At 46.6% G+C, this 26,783-nt stretch overlaps 1 protein-coding gene and 1 pseudogene across 1 annotated transcript; one reads left to right on the top strand and one right to left on the bottom strand.

The window, feature by feature from the left end:
• Positions 1 to 4,217: 4,217 nt before the first annotated feature.
• On the bottom strand, positions 4,218 to 12,649 carry LOC149353968 (uncharacterized; annotated as a pseudogene).
• Positions 12,650 to 14,956: 2,307 nt separating this feature from the next.
• On the top strand, positions 14,957 to 19,190 carry LOC149353967 (uncharacterized). The gene is made up of 3 exons (XM_089575895.1): positions 14,957 to 15,146; positions 15,988 to 16,067; positions 19,155 to 19,190. Exons 1-3 carry the CDS (start codon positions 14,957 to 14,959, stop codon positions 19,188 to 19,190), a joined length of 306 nt encoding a protein of 101 aa, XP_089432021.1.
• The last annotated feature ends 7,593 nt before the right edge of the window (positions 19,191 to 26,783 follow it).

Raw genomic sequence — 26,783 nt, 5'->3', positions numbered from 1 at the left:
AAAGGCCTCTCCCATGTCTCTCCAATTAACCCTGTCCTTTGCCAGTTGTGGCCACTGTATCCCCGCAAACTTCTTAATCTCGTCTGCCCACCTAACTTTGTGCCGTCCCCAGCTACGTTTGCTTTCTCTTGGAATCCACTCCGTTACCCTTAAGGACCAGAGGTTATCCTGCCTTCGCATCCCTGCCCAAGCCCATTTCTTCCTCTTGATTTCAACTAAGATGTCATTAACCCGCGTTTGTTCCCTCACCCACTCCGCCCTCTCCCGATCTCTTAACGTTACACCTATCATTTTCCTTTCCATAGCTCGCTGCGTTGTTCTTACCTTAAGCTGAACCCTCTTTGTTAGCCTCCACGTTTGTGCCCCATAGGTGAGTACCGGCAAGATAACAGCTGTTGTATACTTTTCTCTTCAGGGATATTGGTAAGCTACCATTCATGACCTGAGAGAACCTGCCATATGCACTCCACCCCATTCTTATTCTTCTAGTTATTTCACTCTCATGATCCGGATCTGCAGTCACTACCTGCCCTAAGTAGACATATTCTCTTACTACTTCCAGCACCTCGCTACCAATTGCAAACTGCTGTTCCCTGGCTAGGCTGTTGAACATTACTTTGGCTTTCTGCATGTTAATTCTTAGCCCCACCGTTCTGCTCTGCCTGTCTAACTGATTGATCATGCTTTGCAGTTCTTGTCCTTGCCATGCCATGTTCTGGATTTGATCACCCAGACCATTGGTGCTGTGCCCAGTATGAGTTTAAATTTGGCTATAAGCCAATTTAAATTTGTCCCTGGCATCTGTTCCTAATCATTGAGTAAAGCAGAAATTTGGGCAAGTTGGTACGTATTCATTTTTGAAACAGCGCAACAAAGACGGGACGTGGAAACTGAGGGGTAGACAAACAGGCGCTGACTAACAACTGGGTTTATTGAAAAAAACACACAAATATATAGACAGAGTTAGGAAAGATTAATCGCCACCATAGTCAACTCATGCCACATGTGAAGCCAGATACCCAATCTCCCCTTCGGAAAGGGGAGCCTTTCTCACGTGCGCCTTTCTCACGTGCGCCTTTCATAGTCAATCACTTCAATCAGCCATTGTGATAAGATGACGCGAGAAGTGATTGAAGCTTTTCTTATACGTGAGAAAGGCGCAACGTGCATTAGTTGCCCATCCGTCGCCCTTTCCGAAGGGGAGATTGGGTATCTGGCTTCACATGTGGCATGAGTTGACTATGGTGGCGATTAATCTTTCCTAACTCTGTCTATATATTTGTGTGTTTTTTTCAATAAACCCAGTTGTTAGTCAGCGCCTGTTTGTCTTTACCCCTCAGTTTCCACGTCCCGTCTTTGTTGCGCTGTTTCAAAAATGAAAAAGAAATGTTCCTAATCACTTTCATAGAGATTGGGCACCTTCACAATATACGATTGGTTATTCTGTGTCACAAGCACACAAGGTGAAATAACCTTCTGTTCACAAATTAGGCACAACCCAACATCAGTCGGAGGGTGTTCGGCAGTGAACATGAAAGGCATAAAGCTTTCTTCGGTAATTAGTTTTTGGCAGAGTAAGAAGATACTGTTTTCCACCAAAAAGATTTTGATCACTCGCAAGAACTTGCCATCGTTTGTTAGAATGTATTCAGAGCACGTTTTCTCGGTCCTGTTATAACTGGCACTATGTACAGTGATCCCTTTAATACGTGCCCTGAGGTATTCACTCATACTGGGCACAGCACCAATGGTCTGGGTGATCAAATCCAGAACATGGCATTCAAGACTGCCAGGCTGCAATGGCGAACCTAATACTCCTGACTGGAGCTTATTGCCTTGCTTCCCTGAGATCAGCTTTTGCTGCTTGTTCAGGTAGGGTGGCAGTAGTACCAGACGCTTCAGGGACCTCTGCACCTCTCGCATGATGAAGCGCTCTGCTATTTGATGTGGCACACCTTTCGCTGCAGAAACTAGCTTCAGAATGTCGCCATTCCCTCCTTCAAATGGGAAGGTAGAGGTTGCCCACAGTGGCCCAGTCATGCGCACAGATTTTGCAAGGTGCACAAGTTGGTGCACATTGAATGTCAGGGTGTGTTCACCATACAGAACTGGCATCTGCTCAACAAACTGCACAAGAAGCCTTTCGGCACAAAAAATATCTGTCTCTTCAACACTTGCTTGTAAGAGTAAAAATAAACTCTGTGCAAGAAGGCAGAAATGTGTGAAATATCTCTGCGGGAGTATATTGAAGAGGCGAGGTGCACTGTAATAAAGAAGCCAATATCTCCATTCTGTAGCTTTCCAAAACGAGCGCTCAGTTACTGGCCTGGGCAGTCTGGTGAAAGAAATTGGCGGCCGAATTTTCAACAGGCGGTCATTCAATTCCCTCACACGATTCCCAATGTGCCAGGCGCTTCCTGGTGAACATAGCCAAAGTTCCATAAGCTGCGATGTGACACCTTCGAGTACACAGTGCATGTAGTCCGGTGGAAAGCCCCACACCAGGTCCAATGTGCTGAGGGCTGCGACGGCTGACAAACCCTTTAAGCCGTCCACAGGACGGTCTCGCTTGGCTGCAAGCTTCATTGCACTGTACACCGTGTCGTGGCATCTCTCCACCATATCGCGCCCCTCCATGATATACTTCAGAGTGCCTGAAAAAAGAAATGACAGATAATTTGTTATAGTACTATGCATAATAAACAAAGAAATACATGCTAAAGAACAGACAGGAGGGAACGACATCGACATGTATGTGATGGTTATGAAATGCTACAATAATTTAAACTACATGCAACGGTACCATATTTACCTTTAGTCAATGCACAAGCCCATTTTACAAAATTAGGCTTTTCATGTTACACTCAGCATATGTACATGGGCAATAGGTCAACATGTGGAGCTTGAATACCCTATTTTTCACTGCAGAACCCAACTTCCAAGAGGTAGACCTAGGATATGAGAGATGCTAATGAAAAGCTCTGGATTATTATGATCACCATGGAATCTGACCGGCATAGTCAATCTTTCTGACCTTTTATGTGCACAGCTTATGCAGGAAGAGGAACACAAGTTTACAAGAGTGCTTGTGTAAGATAGAACTTCCAAGTGACAATTTTTCCCATTCTGAATCCATACATGTGCATCACAGGTGACAACTGTGATTCCAGTCTTCACACCTCATAAGTCTTGGATCATCAGGCAATAAAAATATCAACAGTTTAAACAGACAGCAAAGACATTTTGCTCACATAATTAACAGCACCCAATCTCCTCGTAGCAAGAAAGAAGTGCCCTGTGCATATCTGTACATATTTCTCACGGTAAACACAAAGCTAAATGCGACTGCTCACCAACATGCAAAATGTCCTTCCTTTATTATGCATGCTAGAAAGCAAACTAAGCATCTCACAACAGCCTTTAGTTTCAGAATACTTATGAGGAGTTTAAGAAGACCCGTGATCCCTAAGGTCGGAAACTGCTATACCATGGCAGTTTTCAGTCTCCGTCTTTGGAATATGTGAACAGAAAAATTTCTTTAAAAGACTAAGCACCAGAGTTACAGCTGTCACAATCAAGTAACTTTGCCATCCTTTTCTCTGCCATACCATCTTCAAGTCTCTCTCTCCCACATATGGGTGATAATTCTTCACAAGTGAAACTTGTTTCAGTGCTTTTATGGGGAAGCACAGATTGTCACGTCATCATCATGGCCCTGCATCACCAAGTTGTTGTTATTGCATTAGAACAAAACCTGGTTCAAACTGATATGGACCAGTATTTTTATACCGGTAACAGTTGATACCAACTCCATGGGATACCAGTAACAGTAAATAGTCAAGCTTGAGAAGGGTATATGCTTGTTGGTTCATATTTGAAAGGTAAAAACGTAGCGCAGAAACAAGAACACAGAAAGACAGAGAACACACGGCGCTACAACACACAGTGCCGTGTGTTGTCTGTCTTTCTGTGTTCTTGTCTCTTTGCACTACGTTTTTACCTAGTCAAACTTGTTGCATGTGAATGCATTTAAGCAACAAAATTATAGAGCTGTACAGTGTGCAGAAAGCAGAAGAGGCAAAGCTTGTAATATGACTGAAACAATTCTTACCATCAACAAGCGTTCCTTTTTGAAGGCACCAAGAACAGCCATAGTATCCGTTGTACTGCTTAGCATTCAGCAGTGAAGCGCGAGCTGGCGAGTCAACACAAAAGCACAACACATTCACTGTTGACTGCACAACTTTGCCAGCAAATGACCATGTGAAGTTGCCCATAGCGCGGAATTTCTCGACAAATGTCTTCAAGTAGAGGTGAGTAGGTGGGTGACCTTTGGCAAACCAAATGGCGCCGATGAGGATGTTCTTCCAACGGTAGGGAAGAGGGAGCTCATTAAGCGCTACTTGAATTGGCCAGACTGACCCTTTGCTTGACTTAAATACTGGCGATCCATCGCTGTTAGCGGTAACAGTCAGGTCACTCCAATTCATGTTCCTTTCATGGCGGACTTTTCTGTACAGTTGGCCATCTGTGATATCCTTATAAGCTCCCTGATGAGATTCAGCTGTCAGTTTCTGGAGGTTTGCGCCAACTATATCCCCAAACTTCTTTAAGAGACACTGTAGCTGACGCTTGAGGTCGACAGTTATGAAAAAGCTTCCTTTTTTCACCAGCTGTGCCATAGTCGTCGTGGCTGCACAATTCGCGCAGCGCTGGAAATCTTGGCCGCAGCTTGATGTCAGGCACTCACACGTTGGGCAGTATGTATGGACTTCCACCATCCTTGATTTGTGCAAATCCCATAACTTCCTGAAACCATATTTTGTCGATGGGAAGACGCTCTGGCCAAGCAACGCATTCAACAGCTTCAACAAGCTGTCCACTTGTGTCCAAGGAAGGCCAGCAGCAACAACAAATGTTAATACAAGCAGCATCGCCTGCAGGTGGGTAGTGTTCTGGTGTGGAAGTCTCGACTCAGAGTTCACTCTTATAAATTCCGACAAGTCTTCGTCGGGGTCAGTAAAACAATTAGATGGTGTTCTGTTTCTTTTGTTCTTGTTCACTCTTGTTCTTCACTCGTTGTTGCTTGTAGTTTCTTCTTTCTTAGTAGGTCCCGTTTCCCTGCTTCGCCCAATGAACCTCTCGAGTCCGCCGGATTAACTGAGAACACTTATTTAATTAACACTTGATTGCAATAAAAAGGTACAGTACAGTTATAATGATGACAGCAGCATTGAAAAGAATAAATGAGCTGGGCCGCCCCTGGACTTAAGACAATCCGTCGTCCTAAGCGAGCATGCGGGAGGAAGTCCGTCTCCTACCCAGCTCCGACCTCAACTGCCGCCCGCTCAGAGCTCGCGGCCGTGGCTGGGCTTCCACAAAAACATGCATTCGTTCAGCGCTCTCATATTACCAAGGACGCTTTCCCCCGGTTTCGGGGAATCCATTTACCGCGGACGGGGCTGGGGCGCCGGCGCGTCTGGGCCTTGGTCCGTCCCCGCGGAGAAGCGCAAATTTACGACCGGTGGCTGCGACATACGGCAAAGAAAAACAACGCAAACCCAGGCACCTAACAGATGTGCGAGGTGTGGTCTGTCGAAGGCGTCCGGAGCCCCGCACATGCGCGAAGCGGCGCCGTCTACGGGGACACACGACGCCTTACATGTCGGTGCTAGAACGAGACCCAACTAAACCAGTTGCACACTCAATGCTCACTCCACGCAAAGTGCGAGTTCACCCGCGGAAACAAACATCTCAAATGCGGGTGATGAACGCGCGGTCCGTCCAGGGGGCCCGCTCCGCACGACAAACAACAGACAAACAAAAGGTCCGCCCCCGAAGGCCCCCGGCACCCCGCCGACACGGCTCGGGGGTACCGCTGTACGAAACAGAACTCGAAACAGCATACAAAAGGCAAAAGTTTCCTCCCCGCCCGGGACGCCCGGCATCCCGGCGAAGCGGCTCGGGGCGTAACTGTATAAAAAAAAACACAAGCAAAAGAAACGCGTACAAGCGGGTGCAAGCGACGACCTTACACGCCCCTTCTAAGATCGTTGCAACAACCTCACTCGTTGTTGCACACGATATGTAACATAATTAAAGGTCGTCGTCAGCACTACCCCAATGCTCAGAATGCAACTGTTTCAAAAAAACTATGCGGTGCCGTGTTACGTGATACAAAAAGGTAGTCGCCACATGCAAGGCATATACCATGGCACCGTGCAGATGCATCTTACATGACAACAACCACTGAAGTGGTCCCTATACCAGCCCTCGGAAACCACAGGTGGCGATGGCGGCTCTTGTTTTTGGTTCCAGTCACCACAGGCAAAGCGTCTGCCAGGCTTTGGTCCAATCGCTGCGCCTCGCAGGATACCTGATTCTGTGGCGGTCTCGTTTCCTCGGCGAGCGTCTCGTTTACCGCTACGCGTACCTCATCTGTACTCAGATCTGTCTCGATGTTCTCCGACGACGGAGACTCTTCGACCTGCCAGCTGCCTGCATCTAAGGTGTTCGCCACCTTGCTTCTATTGTCGGGCATTCTGCAAGCGCTGCTTCGTGTCCGTTCAAGCAGGTGCCAAGCCCCTTTGGAGAGCAAGCAGTCTGCGTCTTTCGACGCCAGCTCCTTCGTTACGGCGCATAGCAGCTGTGCAGCTCCTCTCACCTGCCGACTGTCACCTGCTGTTAAGACAAGTGGTACCCGAGCTAGTTTTGCTACTACTTTAGCACCAAACGCGGCAACAAGTGTGATGTTGCCAACGTCCTCCGTCAGGTTGCTAGGTATAGCGCCCTCTTTGATCACTGTGATTTCGGCGCCCGTGTCGATTAGCGCTCTCACGACCACGTCGCCGCATTCCAAGTCAACGTACTTTGGCGAATTTAGTTCTTCTGTCCTGGGTGTCTCCGCACCGGACTGAACATCAACATTAGCTCTCTGCTCGGCAATATCCGTAGCTCCGCCGCTACAGCTGCCCGCAACGTTATAATCAGCCTGCGCTACCCTGTTCACGCTTTTCTGCTGCGTACTGCCAGCTCCCTGGTTCATAGGACATGACCGCGCAAAATGTGGGCCGTTGCAAATGAAGCATGCCAAGGGTTTCGAAGCAGGCGACTTTTCTCGGGAAGCTGGGGCGGAATTTTGCGGACACGATGGTTTGTGGACCCCGGAGGGGCTTTCGGCAGCGAATGTTTGCCTCTTTCCCGATCCTTTTCCCTCACAGTCCTCGAACGCCTCCACTAGCTTCGCTACTCCGTGAGGCTTAACCCAGCTGTCTCCTTCCTCTCTCTTGACATATTTGTAGGCCTCGGTGCTTAGCGTCTGCTTCATTTGGTCTGCCACATTCAGCGCAGTGAGGTCCTCGATCGTTTTGATTCCCCGTGCCGACATGTAAAAAGCATAGTAGCTCTCAATTCTCGACGCGAAGTGTTGCCAGGTCTCGTTTGGCGCCGGCACGGCGTTGCGGAACTGCCTGAGGTAGTCACCTGGGGACAGACGGAGCTCGGACAAAATTGTCTTTTTGACCTGATCGTAGCTGTCGAGCTCTTCGGTAGAGAGCTTGGAGAACAGGTGTGGGATCCGCCCACTTACAAGAGGCAAAAGTAAATGGCTTTTAACCTCGTCCGGCACCTTATAGGAGCGAAAAATGCCCTCGATCCCCTCAAGCCATACCGGCACTTCTGGATCTTTTGGAATCTGGGTCAGCAAACTCTTTAGACGCTTAGCAAAATATGCAAGCGTCTCTTCGCGCGTTTGCCGCCCGCCCGCTTGCGAGCCCTGTGCTGAACCGGTTTGCAGCTCCAACTGCCGGGTTCTCTCTCGCTCGATAAGCAGCGTAGTTTTCCTCAACTCCAATTCCATCTCCAGCCGCCGCATGGCCACATCCGAATCTGCTGCATTACCTGCCCCCTTCGCTACTCCCATCACACTTTCTGTCCCCGTCAACTGATCTATGCTAGACTCTGTGGTGTTACTACCACTTTCATCTGTATTCATTTTTGCCACCACTGCACCGCTACGTAGGATCATACAAAAGACCTGTGACTCGCCTTAACGCCTCAGCTCCGCGTCAGTGGGTTCCGAGGACCAGCAGAAAGACCACTCACCTTCCTACAGGAATTGCATGCCCTGTCGTCCCCGAGACACCCGCGTCTGTTGATCTTGCGTCTCTCCCTCCGGTCGAATTTAGGCACAGTCTCCGTCCCTTGCCGCCCGTAGCTCTCGCTGCTTTCCGTTGCCGCTGCTCGTTGTGAAGCAGGGCGAACGCGAAAGTACGTACACCGCTAGTCCGTCAGCGGCCGATGTGCACCTCGTGGTTTAATGGCACTGCTGGCTCAATCCGTTGTCCGTCGAGCCGGAACTCAGCGGCTGCTGTAACGCTAGTCCGTCAGCGCTAATGTGTCGGTCCGTCGACACACACTCGGAGCCGGTTGTTCCGCCCGTCGACCGCTGCGCTGGGAGTCGATGGCTCCTGCGTCGTCAGTCGCTCAGCGCTGATCTGTTTTTCCCTTGAGCCTTGAAGCGCTCAGCACCGCTGGCTCGGTCCGTTGGCCGCAGTGCTGGACGCCTCTTGTTGCTGCGTCGCTAGTAGTTCAGCAGTCCATGTGCCGGTCCGTCGGCACGGCAAGCACAGCTGGCTCGGTCCATTGGCCACTATGCTGTGATAATTCTTCAGCTGCTGTCCTCTTTCCGGCGGAGACGTTTCTCAGGCACGGTCCGTCGGCCCGATCGTCTTCGTCCTCGAAAGGCCTGATGTTCGCCGAAGTCTGACAGGAAACGGCGATCCTGTCGGCTGCGCCAGTAAAACAATTATGATGTTGTTGTTCTGTTTCTTTTGTTCTTGTTCACTCTTGTTCTTCACTCGTTGTTGCTTGTAGTTTCTTCTTTCTTCTTAGTAGGTCCCGTTTCCCTGCTTCGCCCAATGAACCTCTCGAGTCCGCCGGATTAACTGAGAACACTTATTTAATTAACACTTGATTGCAATAAAAAGGTACAGTACAGTTATAATGATGACAGCAGCATTGAAAAGAATAAATGAGCTGGGCCGCCCCTGGACTTAAGACAATCCGTCGTCCTAAGCGAGCATGCGGGAGGAAGTCCGTCTCCTACCCAGCTCCGACCTCAACTGCCGCCCGCTCAGAGCTCGCGGCCGTGGCTGGGCTTCCACAAAAACATGCATTCGTTCAGCGCTCTCATATTACCAAGGACGCTTTCCCCCGGTTTCGGGGAATCCATTTACCGCGGACGGGGCTGGGGCGCCGGCGCGTCTGGGCCTTGGTCCGTCCCCGCGGAGAAGCGCAAATTTACGACCGGTGGCTGCGACATACGGCAAAGAAAAACAACGCAAACCCAGGCACCTAACAGATGTGCGAGGTGTGGTCTGTCGAAGGCGTCCGGAGCCCCGCACATGCGCGAAGCGGCGCCGTCTACGGGGACACACGACGCCTTACATGTCGGTGCTAGAACGAGACCCAACTAAACCAGTTGCACACTCAATGCTCACTCCACGCAAAGTGCGAGTTCACCCGCGGAAACAAACATCTCAAATGCGGGTGATGAACGCGCGGTCCGTCCAGGGGGCCCGCTCCGCACGACAAACAACAGACAAACAAAAGGTCCGCCCCCGAAGGCCCGCGGCACCCCGCCGACACGGCTCGGGGGTACCGCTGTACGAAACAGAACTCGAAACAGCATACAAAAGGCAAAAGTTTCCTCCCCGCCCGGGACGCCCGGCATCCCGGCGAAGCGGCTCGGGGCGTAACTGTATAAAAAAAACACAAGCAAAAGAAACGCGTACAAGCGGGTGCAAGTGACGACCTTACAGGGTCCTCTAGCAGATGGTTGTCAAGCCCATCGGTGTCCTCATCAAGCCTTGGCAATTGTGCATCAGAAATGCTGTCATCAAGATGCTGGCTTGAAGCCTCATCATCCAAATTGGGATGACTTGTAGAGGCGTTGTCATGCACCTCATCTTCAGTTTGCTACAAAAAACATTGGAAAGGCATCATCAGCAACAGAAGAAAAACATCAGTATTCAAGTGAATGACTGCAACCTGTTCATGTATACCCCGAGTTGGTATCATTCTGCATGAACATCATTCCGATTCCCTCCACATTTTAATATTTTCATCACAGGTTGTATGTATTCTCTTTATAATGATCCATAAGAGATTAGTATACGTGGACCATCATGTGACATCAACCTACAATCACTAAATAATTTATAATCGAATTTCGTATCTCACCTGTTCAAGCTTCAACAGTCAAGTGATGGCTACGACGTGAAAGGTCAATATAAGTCGCATGAGACACAAATAAAAAGTGCAACATAATCACTGCTTCGTAATTTTAATTCACTGTGATGCTAAAGACAGCTTGCTGCAAGAGCTGGAATGGCAATGGGTTTGGTGCATGGTTCATGGGAGTTGTGGTGTCCTAAAGCGACCCCGGCTACGAGGGATGCCATAGTGGAGGGCTCCAGATAGTTTCACTCACCTGGGGTTCTTGAATGTGTACTGACATCGCGCAACACATGAGACTCTAGCATTTCACCTCCACTAAAATGTGATCATAGTGGCTGGGACTGAACCCCCGCTTTTTAGGTCAACAGTCGAGAACCATAAACACTGAGCCACCACAGCAGCAGAATCACAATCAACGAAGCAGCAGCGATTATACTGCAGCTGTCTTCATGCCTCATGTGACCTATACTGAACTGACATCGTAGCCATCGCTCTGCTTTTGGAACAGAAGCCGAATCAGGTGAGATGAAATTTGATCATTAATTATTTGGCAGCTGTAGCCAAATACCTCATGGTCTTCCATGTATAGTAATGTCTAACGCACCGTTACAAACAAGAAAACATAGCCAACCAAAATTTGGTCTCTATACTCCTTTAAATGTTATATGGGAAAGTGTCAAAAAGTAGGACCAAGAGTGAAAGTACGGCAAGTCGCCTTACAGTTCAGCATTGTCAGGTTCGTTGAGCATGATTTCACAAGTCCGACAAGGCAGACAACAAGAGACGCTAATATTTTTTAAAATAGAGTTGCTCAACAGCGGCATAAGCCCATACATAGAACACGCATTAGCACAACTGAGTGGGCAGGAAACATAGGCAAATAAAATAATACATTTTCTCATAATACCGCATTTGCATGGTTCAAAGGCAGCTAACATTAAACTATCAAAAAGGGCCCACAAGAAACCAAACATGCATTTTCGGGCTCAGCTGCCAAGCACCTAACCACTTAGCCACCACAGCAAGTCTAAGTGCACATATCTATGTGGCTTCGCTTGAATGCAAGAATTGCCTCTGAACACCTCAACACCTACACGAAAATTCTGGGGCAAAGGGCAGTACATCAGTGTGTGCGTGTGGGGGGGGGGGGGGGGGGGGCAAACCATTTGAACTGTCTACTGCTGGGAGATTTTTTTTTCTTCGGAAAAATGGGGTACGCAAAGTTTTCCTACGCAAAATTTCAGGCTTGTGGAGGGGGATAGATTGCCCCCCTTCAGCGGGTGAGGTGCGTTTCCAGAGTCAGCACAGAGGCTCATGGGAAAGTCGTCTGCTACAGCTACTTCACGTTCCAAATTTCTACCCCTGCTTGCTTGCTTCACGGCAGCCGCTGTGTTAATTCACTTCATATACTAATTTATTTCCACTGCAACACCGCTGATTGTATTGCATCATCGCAAGACCAACCAGACGTCGACTCTGTTCTGCTTCGCAGCGTGTTTTCGCATGAAGTACAACTAAAATAACGTAAACGGTCGGATGCTTTCTATGCGTATGCAGTGCGATGTTTTGAGACGTGCAGGCACGGCTGCATGTAGGGATAGTCTGCTAGCAGCTTTTACACGCTTCGAGGCAGCTACATCTATCATTTACTAAACTGTGCAAGCTCAGCCTTCGTTGCCTTCGTGATGCAGCAAAAAAAAATTAAAAAAAAAAACGAATATATAACGACCAACACGTTAAACTAGTTCCATCGGACACACAGCCGACTGCCGTGCATACGCAGAACAGCCAGTCTACGCTGGCAATATTATAACCACGAGAAAACACTAATACCTTTCGTAATAGTCATTTTATGCGCTTAGGACGCGTTCATACACAGCACGCGCTGATCTTACGGTGATGCTGTGCAATACGCAATGTCGCAGCACAAATAGATTAGCAAATAAACGATGCACGAATGCAGGACAATAGCTATGCAGAAGGCAGTGCGTGGGAGAAATTTGGAACCGGAAGTAGCTGGCAGACGATTTTTCCATTGTTTGTATTCACTTCGCAAACGGACCTCACCAATTCACCCCTGCCTCTTTAATCCAGCCCCATCCCTCAAATATGCACTCGCCTCGCTTCGGTGCGGGCCCCAGGACACGCTGTAAACAGGCTTACTTGCCTCTGTTCATTGATTTTTTTTTTCTCGTAGAAGCCCAAGGTACGGCCATGGTACGGCCCAAGGAGTAGAGGGAGAAATTAGGGGGTAGCGGGCGTCTTTGGAAACGTGCCATGCACAACGGCTCACCTCTGAAACTTCATTCGACGGTTCCCTTTGCCGCTGGCTCCACACGGTTTGCCGCGGAACTTTCGCTGACGACGTACCGGGCTCAAAATAAGCAAGGTACCGTTTTTTAGGAGGCATGCTGCGATAAAGTGCACAGCCTGCTGGTAAAAGAAAGCCTTCGATCCGAGTACTGCAGCTATGCAGCTAACAATAACTACAAACGAGGCACGAGCGGGGCACGAGAGAGAGCACGCGCGGTCTCGGCCTCCACAGTTACGTAACCACCACGCCAAGGTCTATTGCCCACGCCGCCGCTTTGCACCACTGTACTCTCAAAACAATACTTTTTTTTCATTAATACAAGTCTAAATGATCGTTATTCGCAGTTTTTCTTTTTTGCAGTAGATATTGTAGATCTGCGAACAAGAAAGTGTTTTGTCATGCTGTTTCGGTTTCGGTTTCAACAGGCGAACGAAGAGTGCACCGTGAAGGTGGCTTATAGGTCACGCGCGAGGCATGAAAAAACTGCAATATAATCTCTGCTTCTACATTCATTGTCATTCCGATTCTTGAAGCAGACTGCATTGTAGTGAAGCAAAACGACTAATCAACATATCGCAGTTTTTTCATGTCTCCCGTGACCTGTGAACTATAAGCACAGTGCAGACAACTGACACACACAGCACATGCACAGAATGGGAACAGTTATCAGTTTCAGTAAGCACGATATCTGCACTACGAAGGACCAGCTATAGGCCCCGCTCTTGTCTTTTTAGCTATAAACACACTTTGGCGTCACAACCATCGCTATAGGCTGTTGAAACCGAAATAGCACGAGAAAGAAATTTGATTATAAATTATTTAGCGCTGGTAAGAGAACACCACGCAATAATCCATGTACAGCAATGTCTTGCGCATCATTACAAACAAGACAGCAGGCACCCATAAGTTAGATGCATATACTCCTTTAACCATCACAGCGATCTTCATGCCTTTTGCTTCCGCGACCTGTACCATTTATTTTGGCTTCCTTTCTGAGATCTTTGTTTCCGTTGCTGTTAACTGGTAAAAGTGAAGAAATATCATAGACAGTAAAATTTAGGCGACCACAGAAAAATACACCATTTGCGGGCCTGTAATTTACGGTCAATCTTGGACGGAGGGATGGGCGAAGGTCATTTGACATGTGTACTTCTTGGATATTTTTCGTCGAAAAAATGGGGTTCGGCATGGTCTTCCTACGTAATTTTTCTTTATTAGCTGGGGGGCTTAGGGAGCGCCAAATTTCTACTTAAATCCATACCTGAGTTTCTGGGTTTGTCATACGTACGGTTTATTACACTTAGCTGTTCGTATAAAATGAACGCAAAGCTTTTTTTTTCACCAAATAAGGTCTTCTCAGAGTGACTGGATTATTTCGACCTAATTTTGAGTTGGGGCATATTGAGTGCAGTTCCTTTTTATGGGATTTCTATAGCTTCAAATATGACAGCGAGAACTATATGAAATTCATTCTGGTTCATTGCAGCCAATGCTAGCTGCTATAGTTATTACTCGATGGTGTGAGGCTGGCAGTGAATTTTCTGCAGTGCCCTATACAGCGGCCTATCAATATGGTCGACGTGCTCATTCTGCGACCGCTATTCTCAATATTCGCGCTGGACGTGGCACTTTGGACTGCTGGGATTAAGATTCCGTTGTCAGCTGGATTATTGATCAGTAAATCCTGCTCATCCACCTGGAAACCGTTCGATTCCAACTTGAATCACATGTATATCCAGCTACAAAATGTCATTCACCGGAAATCATGTTCATCTGAAATAATTTTTTCAGAAATATTTACACTTCCAGTTCACCCCTTCTCGAACCTCTCCCAATGCCAGGTAGAAAATGTCACTTCAGCAAGAAATTCAGCCGAAAAAGTGCTTTTCAAGCTGGATTGGGCGCCCGAGACGAAAGTCCGCCCTGCCTCCATTTTCATCGCGAAACGCCAGCCGGCAAAGAAGCAATCGCCGAATAAGCGTCCAATACATTAAATAGCTTATTTGGCGGTTTGTTTTCACCCGAAATCGTGAAGCGGACATACGGGGAGTTGGTGGCTGACAGGCACGTGAGAAGAGCTTCTGTCTTTCTAGACATTTCCAGATAATGAAGGGAAACGGTAATAATAATCTCTTACCGTACCTGTTAACCTAAGATCACAGAAAAAATTAGACCTAACATATCGTAATACGCTGTTTTGTGCGCGGATAGAAGTCTTACGGAATTCTTTGCGTATCTTACTAAACAGCGCCACCTCTAGAAGTATAAATAATGAGCCATCCAGCAAGCCTAGGCGGCGTGGGCGCATCAAGGCATAGAGCACCAAGGAGGCTCGCACGCGGTACTCCGTTAACTCCGTCGTTTGTTTTGATGATAGTTGTGGTAGCGTAACTGCCCGGACAAATGGAGTATTACGTGTACGTAAAGTTCTTGGAGGACAATCTGAAGAAAATTGCCAAATCTCGGCATGTGAAAGGGTTTCGCCCGGCCAATGTGCACGATTTTAGCGCCGGGGTAACCTACAGTGTATATTGGGAGGGCGACCAGAAAACCAGCGGAGGGTACTACGACGCTGAAATACTGCACATGTCAGGTAAGCAGAACTGTCCTGAAGACCCTGATGCAAGTTTATTTTTTTTTATCCCTGTGTCGTGAACTGTTGCTGCAAAATATGTCGGCAAGCATCTGCCGCCTGTCTGCTCACATGGGTTTGCTCGGTGCACACGAATCAAAACAAAGGGCGCCGCCTTCATGTCCTTTGTCAACGCTGTTTTCTCTTTCATGTTGTCGAAATGTGTACATTGGGCCTATACTAGCTTCGGCTATTGGCCCAGCAGTTTTTGCAAACGTTTTGTATATCTGATGTTAAAATAAAGAAAGAAAGAAAGAATCTGCACCGACTAGCCCAACCACACGTGTGCGTTGTTTCTCGAACGTTTTTCGCCTTCCACTTTCTTTTTACCGCTTGTGCGCTCCAAGTGTACTGAATGTTTGATGTTCGATGTACCGAAATCCCGTGCCCATTAATTTGCCGTGGTTTCGGGGAGACTGCACAATGGTTAGACCTGTTTTATTTTTAATTCTGTGTGTTTACATACACTGTAAAGCTTTGCAGTATTTGCCCATCTGGTGTTGTATTATGAAATACACTGCACAGCAATGTCAGCTATTATATGCTGCATTCCGTGCACTCATGTTGTCTTCTCATCTTTTCTGTGCTTTTAAAAATGTTAGCTCATCAGCACCACTAGGCTGAACATTAATTATGTGGATGCTTGAGAAAAACACTGCAGCATGCGAGTGTAATTATGTGGACACTGGACACTTGGGGAAAACACAAGCATACGAGTGTGAGCACTGAGATGTATCAGCATGAGTGTTGTGTGGCCTGGTCGTTACTACGAGAAACAAGTGTTCATTGAAATTTATTTCAGAGTCCAAAGAAGAAATGGACTCATTCATCATAGACAAGGCGCAGCGTGCAAAGCTGAAGCGGCAGGGGCCACCAGAAAATGTGCGTGTTGGAAACTGCATGTTCCGTTCAGGAATTGTCATGTTGGTAGTATGTATACATGGGTTTCATGCCATGTCATGGGTGCCACAATATAGAGTCTAAGGGAGAGCTTCTGCAATGCAGATTGGGGCAGGTAATGAAAAATGGATTAGAAAAATTTGCAGGTTTCTGGCATGCATCTAATCTCAAACATGGCAACAGCTATGACTTTGGTGCAACCCAGGTATATGCAATTTTCATTGATGCCACTGCTGGGCCCTTGCTATCTTCGTGGTCATTCTGAATATGTTTACTCTTTTTTATGGAAATGTTGGCTAGTGTTAAATTATTGAAACATATGCAAGTCTTAGAGCAAGCAGCATGTTGCCATGCGGGCGTGTGTATAATCACAACCGTGGTAAACAGAGCGTGCAGTTGTAGGAAAAGCCTATATGAGTGATGTAGTGCATTTTTCTGGTATTTGTTTAGTTCATGCATCTATACTTGGAAATGCATATGCAAAGAATTGTATGATACAGCTGTTTGGACCATTTAAGTTGCTGTTGTAAAGAGCGACCAAGTAAGAAGCAGCTTTAGCTCAGAGTCGTGAAGGACTTGACATTGACTATGCCAGCTTCACAGTCACATCGAAGCACTGCTGAATCTTTACAAGGGAACCTCTGGACAGGAACTTGTTGCCATTTGTAGACCTGCAGATTCTGAGGCTTAATGCAGTCATATATACAGTCATATGCACTCCTTCTGGCATTGCTATTATTCCTGACATGTATCGGGAGCATGAACTGTCAAGCGCAAAAGTTTGCAGGATCCGCGAAACTGCATTGCTGTGCCATCTGCCATCACAGAGCGTGGTGTTGAGGTTCACGTGAGTCTGGATACTATGCTCTGTTATGGCATATCACGCAGCAATGTAGTTTTGCTTCGCCCCGCCACGCATCGCAGATCCTGCAAACGTTTGTGGCCAACAGTACCGTGTTATGGATGAGGAAATGCCTAATGTACTTGTGGCAAGTGGGCGAGTCTCCTTGCAGTGGTCAAACAAATGCGAGTGTGCTGATTATATGCGAAGTGCACGATGACTTGTGCATGATACACATTTGCTGCATTTATATTGGTTATGCCTCTGCTTCAATTCTAGTCAAAAAGAAAGGTGAAACAGTTGAGGATGGCTGCCAAAAGGAGTGCCAATGAGGACGTTGTGGCACTCGCAGAAAACAATGCACTCAAAGAGGAGCTGGAAGCCCTCAAGAGAGAAAATGCCAAGCTGCGGCAGCTAAACATAAAGCTGCAGGAGCAGCTCCTGAAATGCCTCTCAGCTCCAGGTTAGTCCTGCACGGCAGTATGCCTACTTCTTAATCTAGATACCACTTGCTACAGCCTGTAAGTTATTACTTTTTTCTCGTAAGCTCCAGTGTCTCAAAAATACACAAGTGCTTTATAAAAGAAACTTCTTTTTGGGAAAGCAATTGTCAAAAATTTTGCATGTTTATGCAAAATTCAACAGTTTTCATTGGTTGTAGAAATGCAGTTTTGCACTAACTCCATGTCTTTAATGATCCTAACGTCTGCATCACAGTGGAAATGTGAACTTTAGCTACATATGTTTATGTTCTTAGTGGAGCTTAGATAAATTACCTAAAAAGACCAAAAACAAAAAGATGAGAAAGTATGATGAAACAAGAAAAAATGAACTTGCGAAACGGGAAGTCTAAAACTGCAAACGTTTTTGTCGACAGCTGCTGAAGTGAGCAATGAGGCTAGTTTTGCACTCATTGAGAATGCTGCTGAAGACATCCCTCCAAGGGCGGTTACACCAGTACCACAGCAGTGCCACCCCACCCTGTCACTGGAAGGGTCCACGCTGCCTTCATCTGAAGTGCACAGTGCGTGCTTATCAGCTGAGGAAGGTATGGAAAGTCATCTGCAGCACTCCGGAATCATGTCTACTATCTGTGCCCCGCTGCGGTGGCTCAGTGGCTACGGCGCTCGGCTGCTGGCCCGAAAGACGTGGGTTCGATCCCGGCCGCGGCGATCGAATTTCAATGCAGGTGAAATGCCAGAGGCCCGGGTACTGTGCGATGTCAGTGCACGTTAAAGAGCCCCAGGTGGTCGAAATTTCCGGAGCCCTTCACTACGGCATCTCTCATAGCCTGAGTTGCCTTGGGCCCCTAGTAAACCCCAGTAAACCAATAAACCATGTCCACTATCTATAATTGTCAGTGACATTGTTGCGGAGTCCTTAACCTACCACCGTGCGCATTTTTTTCAGTTCGCAGCAAGTTTGTAACCCGTTTTTCAAGCTGCAAAGATAACCTAATGACAGAAAGAACAGGGAAGGGTACAGAAATGAGGAGCTCGTTATAACATAAATAGGAAGATAGCCAACAGTCTTTGAAACCAAAGAAAGCATACGAGAATGTTGTTTTTAAATCATTATTCATGATGTAATGGGAAATTCATCGGTACAGGCAGCAGCCATGTTGAGAAAGCTTCAAATTAAAAGACAGCGCAGTGCGTGTAACGTTAAGGGACAAAAAGAGAGTAGTGCGAGTCAGGGGAACAAGCACGACTGTGATGTTCTGGTTTACATCATGAAGAAATGAGCAGTACTTATGGTGTGGAGGACAGGTGATGAATGGTCCATTACTACTAATGAAATAGATTCCAAAAAAGAAAGGTAAACATTGCTGACGAGATAAGGAAATCTGTGGACTATAGGATGGCTGTAGCTGGCCCAGTACTAAATTAGAGGTCAGTGGGTAGTGCTTTTAACCTGGTTTGGGCATACGCAGGATGATGAAGTTGACCGCCAGAAATAACTGCATTTTGGTTTTCTTTGTTGCATATTAAACGCAAGCACTAGTGGTAGCTAGCTGCCTTGCCATAAATATGGGTAAAATTGATTCCATATCTCATGTCTGCATAACAAAAGAATAATCTAATTATTTATTTGATATGCTTCGAGGCTGAGGGTATTGATTTCAGCATAAATTGTATGAAATGTTGCTCCTACTGCACTAGTCTGAATTGTGTTTTAATCACTACTAGGTAAATATCAAGCTTGTGTTTTGCCGTCATTGCGTGCAGACATGCCAGCTATACAAGGAAAGGAGACATCTCTGATGGCATCTGCTGAAGTAGACTTTCCAGCCGTGCCTGCTGGACCGCCTGCAGCAGAACCACGACCAGTCCAGGGTGTTTGTTCCCTGACAGACAGTGGAAAGGTGAAAGCACCTAAATTTTCTGTCTTATGAAATGTGAAATGCGGGGTAGCATGCACATATATTCATTCACCAGTGTAGAATGTTTAGCAAGTTGATACTTGTCTATACTGGCTATAGCAGCACCAATAAGATGTGGCACCAGCATTCACTTGCATCTGTAAATTTTTATTCAAGAAACACAGATTATAAAAAAGAAAGGAAAACAAGAAACAGGAAAAAAGGTCACCATCCAAATCGAGCAACATTTGTCCTGCTGCGAAAATTCACTGGATGCTCATGAAACAAATTTCATGTCTACATGTAATTGCTTAACCAGTGCTTTTAAAATTCAGTAAGCTATATGCATTTTATGTTGGTGGTTTAATGACAGGTATATGGGGGTGTTTTGGTCAGGCTTGAACAGTCGGATGGTTATTTCTTGCAGCTCATGCAGTTACTTTACAGGTCCAGTTTGGTCCACAAAGGTAGCCCATGTAGTATTAATGATCACTAAAATTTTTCCATATGAAGTTGAATCATGCTTAGTGCTGCTTTTAAAAAGAGCACTGGCAGCTAAGACATCAATGAGATGTTAGGTGTCAGTGCAGGCTGAGCAGTAGAGGAGCCTGTGTTGCAGCCATGTGCCCCACAATGACAGCAAAAGGGGAGGCATGAGGGTGAAGCATGAGAGGCCAGCTCAGTGTCGGAAGGGTAACTTGTCTTTGAGGGTGGTCCTTCGCATTGCTTAGTCATCGTGACATGTCTTGAGAAGGGCATCTGGTTGCTATAGAAATTTTGTGACCATTCCACTCTTACAAGGGGCACCATACCGTGTGAAGCACAAATGGCACGGATTTTTTTAGCATTTGTTACTGTGCGCACATACTAATTGGCTAAGTCCAGCAAGGTAGAGCCATTTTTCTGAAATTATTTGCTGATAGCATTCCAAACATGAATTGAGATTAGCATTAGCCAGTTACGAGCACTGCATGCAGTTACCTTTGATACTCCACTGCTGTTAATAAGTGCCACTAAATGCCCATCTTACTGTTAATGTCCACGTTTATGTTCTGCAGTTATTTTCAAGTTTTAAATGATTTTGACCTTGGTGCTGTGGCAAGTGCTAACACTGAGTTTTAAGTCAGAATGCACTCGGTAAACAATGATAATTTGTACATTATGTACGTCCCTTTCAGTTCGGCATTCCATTTGTTTTCTTTTTCCTGCAGGTACACCTGGCCAATGGCCACGAAATTTCAAAAGAGGCATATGATACCCTCATGGCACTACAAAAGGATTCACTTTTTGTGAAAAGAGCAGCAACCACATTGTGGTCAACAGACGTGCTGGCTCAGCGCAGTTTCACCGGGACGCTGTCCAACCGATTCCTGGCAGAGGGCGGGGACAAAGCCCCGCAGAAGCCACTGACACCACTGAAGGTGGAGACGATAAGGGGTAATTATTCTATTCTACTGGGGTTAGCACATGTGCATATTGTCATATTTCATTAACATATGAAAGGAGGCTATCTTGACCTTGGCAATAGCTCATGAGAGGGTAATAACTATCAAACACTATTTGACTCATATTAGAATGGATCAGTTCGTTGCGTAGCTTCTGGTTGTGCATGAAAATTCATGTGCAGTCAACTACTTGACAGGCACAATGAGAAGCGTTTGGTAGAGATAAGAACTTCCTACAGAGCTGAGCTGCAAGATGAGTGTATGACATGAGCACTCTACATCTGTGGCAACAACCAAAGAACGTAACTTGTTTTGTGATGCTAAAATAGGCTGTTGTCACATGACAATGTTGAGCTGGAAAGTTAGGTTCTTAAGAGCTGCGCATTTTTAAAACCTTTAAATGTTCACTGAAGTGGAATCTGAACTCGTCTTTTTGCCACGGGAACTCGATCTACACGCTCCCAGCATTCTTAGAAACTTTGAATTATTGCCCTGTGCGGCTGATTTTCCTCATTTAAATCTGAGTAATGTGTGGCTACCGCCTTTTTCTTTTAATTCTCCGCAGTCGGGGAGGAGTCAGCCAACGCATGGAGTGCCTTGCAGGCAGTTACATGGTGGCTTTGCTTTCGTTTTTATTTTGTTTTTTACATTTCCGTGGATAAATAGATCTATTCAGAGACTACATAGCTGCAAATTAGGCCCACAGAAATAAAAATACGCGAGGACTCTTTGCTTTCGCCGATCACGACGCATCACTCCGCCGATGGCAAAGCGGCAAGCCGCCACAGGACTGGTTGAAAGGTTGGTCGACTCCTGCCACTGTCTGCGGGGGAATTAAAAAAAAAGGCGGGAACCGGGTGTTTAGTTCGATTTAAACTAGGGAAACCGACTGCACAGGGAAATATTTCGCAGTTTCTAAGAACGTTCGAACGTGTACAACGAGTTCCATCGGTAAAAGTATGAGTTCAGATTCCTCTTTAGTGCACCTTTAACACAAACTCTGATGGTATCATTCTTATGTATCTTCCTGTCCTTTTTTGTTATTGTTTCATCTTATTGCCTTAGCAAAGACACTAATTATGGGATGGTTTACACAAACATATTCTCTGGAAATGTATGCAGTTTGACCTGTTGTACACTTCGCATATATAGTAATGCAACTGAGCCATTACTTGGTGTGCTTTGGCTTTGTGTTCAGGACCATACCATGTATGCATCTACTAGGGCACTGTGCATTGCCTGCATTCTTAAAATGGACGAACGCTTTTTTCTGATGACCTTAGTCATTTTTCTGCTTAACACTTGGCGTGAATATTAAGGTGACATGCTCATTTTGATGATGTAGGCAGTGCGAAGCGTCACAGCAGCTGCCATGCTTGCAGTATTGTCGCTCATGGCCTTTGCACGTGCACATGATTTGGCAACATAGCTTTGTGCAACCTGTCTGGAGTGGAGAAAGTGATTTGTTTACATATCTGCTGAGATTTTTCCAGAATCGGAACACCTTGTTGCACTATTACTCATATTAGGCAGAAGTGTTCTAGGCTTAATTCTAGGCTTATTTACAACTTTCTTTTGATGTGCTGTGTTTTACTGTGTTTCACTTAAATTTGCTCACCATTACTGCTGCACTGTTCTGTTGAGATTGCACATGCTTCTACACTTACTAAGAAGAGCAGAAGGAATGGCATTGTGCATCGTCAGAGCTACAGCTTTGTGCCCTAAATGTGTTACAGGTGTTGAAACATGGACGGTCTCGCACCGGGATTTGGCCCTTTTCATGTGTGAATCGAACATGGGTTCATTTTCTAACCAATTTTCTGCAGCAATAAATGACTGAAACATCAACATGGCCCCAAACCCATACAATTGATTTTTACAAAGAACTAAAGCTGGATGAGGTTGTCCTCTGTGTCCCTTTGAAATGATCAGGCGAATGAATTTACTTATCATGTAGCATACTGTTCTGTGTTACAACAAGCAGTGGCGTTACAAGTAGATTCAGCAGTTTTTGTATTGCTGAGCTAATTGTCAGGCTAAGACTTACTGTATGTCCTGGAAATTGGTTCTACACGAACAATTCTGCCAAAGCAAGAATAATAACAAAGCTTGCGCTATTTTTAACACTTATGCATAATTTTCTTTCAGTGTTCTTCAGGCATTATGCCCGCAGTCGAGGGGTGTCGGACGAAGCAGCCACAAAAGCTGAGAAAAGTATAAGACTGTGGCTGTCACAAAAAACTTGCGAACTTCGCCGGAAGAGGCCCCCGCTGCTTCAAAGAACTAAGTGAATGAGAATAAATTTTGTTTCTTTTTTCTTTTCTACATGCCCTTGCAATTTCTTTTAGCAAGCATACGAATTGAGTATTGACGTATGCGTGCAAATTTTGTTTCATTTTCTTTCCCTAAAATTTCTATTGGTAAGTGTAAAAATTGTGTGCTGGTGTATGCATGCTGTTATGTGTATCCTAATGCACTGCATCGCTATCAAAGCACATTGAATTTGTGTTTTTCTCACGGCCACTCTGCGTACACACAACTCTTCTTCTCTTTGAGCTCTCCAGCGATAGTGAACAACTGTGCAAGCGTTGCAGAAGCTGGTGGTTTAACTGTACTTGTGCAGTTTATATCAGCAACTGTACCAAGTGGCAGAAGAGGGCAGCTGTCGAGCTCACATTTGCCTCCTCACGTGAAGTTGGCGTCTTGTGGAGCCACACCTTGCCTGCATCACCCACGTGCGCTTCTTTTCAACCTGTTTTCTCGGTACTAGGTATGCTCGTTATGCTCCACAGCGGGCGGCACATATCGTGAAACGGAAATTGTTCCCGAAGGCTCCTAACCCGGTCAGCACGGCACCAAATTAAATCACATCAGAAAACACCAGACTGGGCCACACCAAAACACTAGAACGGGCCACACCAAAAACATCAGGCCGGGTCACACCAGACCCGGTAACACCAGACCGGGTCACACCAGACCGGGTCACACCAGACCGGGTCACACCAGGCCGGGTCACACCAGACCGGGTCACACCAGAACCCGTGTCTGAATTTCCGGTCTGGTGTAAACACCAGATATGGGCCGGTGTTTTTTTCGACTGGGTGGCGGCAGCGGAAACCACTGCGGTGCGGTACTAGGGACTCCAACTAGTTATTGAGGTGAAGGGCACTAAGCCTCACCCCAGAGCAACTTCCATGTAACTCCCTCTCTTCAGAGGAAATAATCGTTTTTACCACCACCACCGTCCACCTGCCTACCCCCACGGCGCTGTTCCCCATCTTTCTTCCCAGTCCTCCTCGCTACTCACGCCGCGGCATAGGAGGCTTTCGCTACATTGTCTTTTACATTGCTTGTACGGAATGACTTGTATAAAGCTAGTATAGCTCTCTCTGTGCAAAAATAACCTTACACTTCAAAATTTAGGCTTAGGATTCAGAGGTAATTTTCGGTTAGTATAATTATTCAAAATCAAGTCAGCAAGGCTAGGTTGTTTATATTGCTCTGGCTACAAAGTTCAGCCCGGAAGCAGCGTTTTCAACACACTGCCGTTTATTTGACTGCTCTCTGAAAGATTTCATGCACAAGGAAGTCCCAACTGGTATCAGATTCAAGAACAGTGCCACGGATTGTATCCTTTTTTCTCTGTTGATTTGTTTTCAAAGTGCACCGCTTTATGAGAAATAAAAAATAGCGCATTTAATACCTTTTGTGTCGCGTAACTGACATTATGTTTCCTTAACATGTGTGCTTACCATGTGTACATTTCCTTTGCCTTTTAGCGCGCAAAAACTACATTACACTCCATGCTCTAACGTTCTTGCGGAGCGTACAACGTTGGCTCAGCTTACTGGGGTTGCAGGACGTCTGTTTTGCGCAGCACGGACATCCACCTGTGCCTTCGCGGTCTCAGCGATCGAGACATTGCCTGACCCTTTCGCGAGCGCCCCCGCCACCACTACCAAGGTGCTGGAGGTGGACCGACCAGGAGGAGACGTACCATGCCGGACGTTTGTTCTCGGACGGCACTCGCGGCTGCTTTTCCCCGTCCCGATTCGTGAGTGCACCTCGCCGTCGCCTACATGTCCTCTTATCCGCAGCAGACTTGAAACGAGGAATTTCCGGGTACAAAGAGGAAATCTTTATTCACATTAGAAGAGTATATGTTACCAGCAAGCCTTAAAAAAGTTTAAAGCCAGACTTTTGAGGAGCGCCGACCGTCTTGTATTCGCTCGGACGTTCTTTGGATCGCGACAGCGTTATATGCCACGTTACCCTGAAAATCCGGAGCCGGCGTTGTCGTCGTAGTGAGTGAAAAATAAGGTGGCATAGGTGGCCCAGGTGGCCGCCCTTAGGAGAAGCAGCCTAGGTGGCCCACTTAGGTCACGCGGCCTTGTGGCGTGATCACAACCTGCTCGCCGGATTGGGAGGAAACAGAGCAGCGTGGCAGGTTGAAATTAAATTAACGGTCGATCGAGAGAGGTTGCTTGGGAGGAAATACTGGGTCCCAAAATTCCCCACCGATGGCAGCACCCGACTCAACAGGGCACCGTGCATCCCTTAACCGCTGCTCCATTGCGGAAGGAGTGGTGTGAGGGTTTGATTCGATTTATTTACACAAACAAGGAGATACAAGGTTGTGATGGAAAACAAGGGGAAAAAGCTGCAATGAAGGCGGCTTGACTGGCCCCAACTTCTCTTTACAATGAAAGTAGCAGGACAGCAACGAAACATTTTAAATGGAGATTTAAAAGAAGAACGACGTATCTGAGGGAAATTCATATAACCAATTTAAAATATGCAAAAATGGATGAGAAATAAAACAAAAGAAAGGTATCATAGAGGTCTACGAATGTGAAGTTTAGAATGACGAATCCCCCTTATTATGGCCATTAACTCAATTATCGCTATCGTGTCATATCCTTAAGTCGGATATTTAGTGTACCCTGCCTATTTTTCTGCAAGCTGTGAGAGGATATATATTTATTTTACCCCTAAAAGCCCCTAAAGCCCTGAAGGCCCTCGTCATGAGGGTATTACAAAGGGCGTGGTAAAAAATTCCAGCATGAAGATGCAAGAACGAACATCAAACATGAGGAACGAAAGAAAAAGCAAAACAAGAAAAGCGCAATATCTGCACATTCAACAAGAATAAAAATGTGGGTTAACAAAAAATGCAAAGGTCAGCAGTTATACGATATGGGCCATAAATAACGAATGAGAACATGCGAGGACAACTAATTTAGAACGCCCGTATAATGTCCATCGCGATTCATGGACTTCCCATTTTTTTGCGCAATGTGAACGAGGTGAACCTCCTGGTTCTTCGGACCCTCGCTACGGCACCCGGATGAGCCTGATTTCTCGAGGGGGTCCTTTGAATTTTTCGTTCATGATTTTTTTTATCACTAGAAAAAGCGTGTTCAAAATTATTACCGGACTGATTAAAATTCAATTTCGAAGCGAATGATTATCTCTTATTGACCATCAAACGTGGTCGAACAGAAACGAGTTTCATTTTTATTGCGAGAGCAATACTGCTAGTACTTTTCTGCCTTCGGTGGAGGTCGTTCCTTCGCTCCGGCGCCGCTGCAGCGCACGACCACGTGACAGCGTGACGTCACGACCAGAGGAGAGCAGGGGCCCCAACTCGTCTCTTCGGCCGTAGACGTTCCTTCGCTCGGCGTGGCGGCTACAACGTGACGGCCTCCTCGGCCCGCCGCGTGAGGGCGCTCGCTAGGAGAGGTTAAACGGGGCGTCGCAGGCGTGCTCCGCTTAGTCATGTCTGAGGAGTTGTACAAGGCGTCGCTGGAGCGATGCGCTGCGCGCAAACGCCGGCGCCGTGCCGAGGAGACAGATGAAGAAAGGCAAGAGCGGTTGGCTAAGCAACGCGCCTATGCCGCAGAATGGCGAGCCCGGCGGCGTTCTACAAGTTCTCTTTCTTTCAGTCGCAACAACGAGGCATCGCGCCGAACGGGTGGTGGCGTTCCTCCCTTCCTTTACGGTGCTGTTAGGGTTGTCCACCGATATAACAGAGAATTACTGCGCCATTT

This window comes from Amblyomma mixtum, chromosome 3 (assembly GCF_055824585.1).
Source record: "Amblyomma mixtum isolate Tamu chromosome 3, ASM5582458v1, whole genome shotgun sequence".
NCBI lineage: Eukaryota > Metazoa > Arthropoda > Arachnida > Ixodida > Ixodidae > Amblyomma > Amblyomma mixtum.
This window is presented reverse-complemented; position numbering and strand designations above follow the sequence as displayed.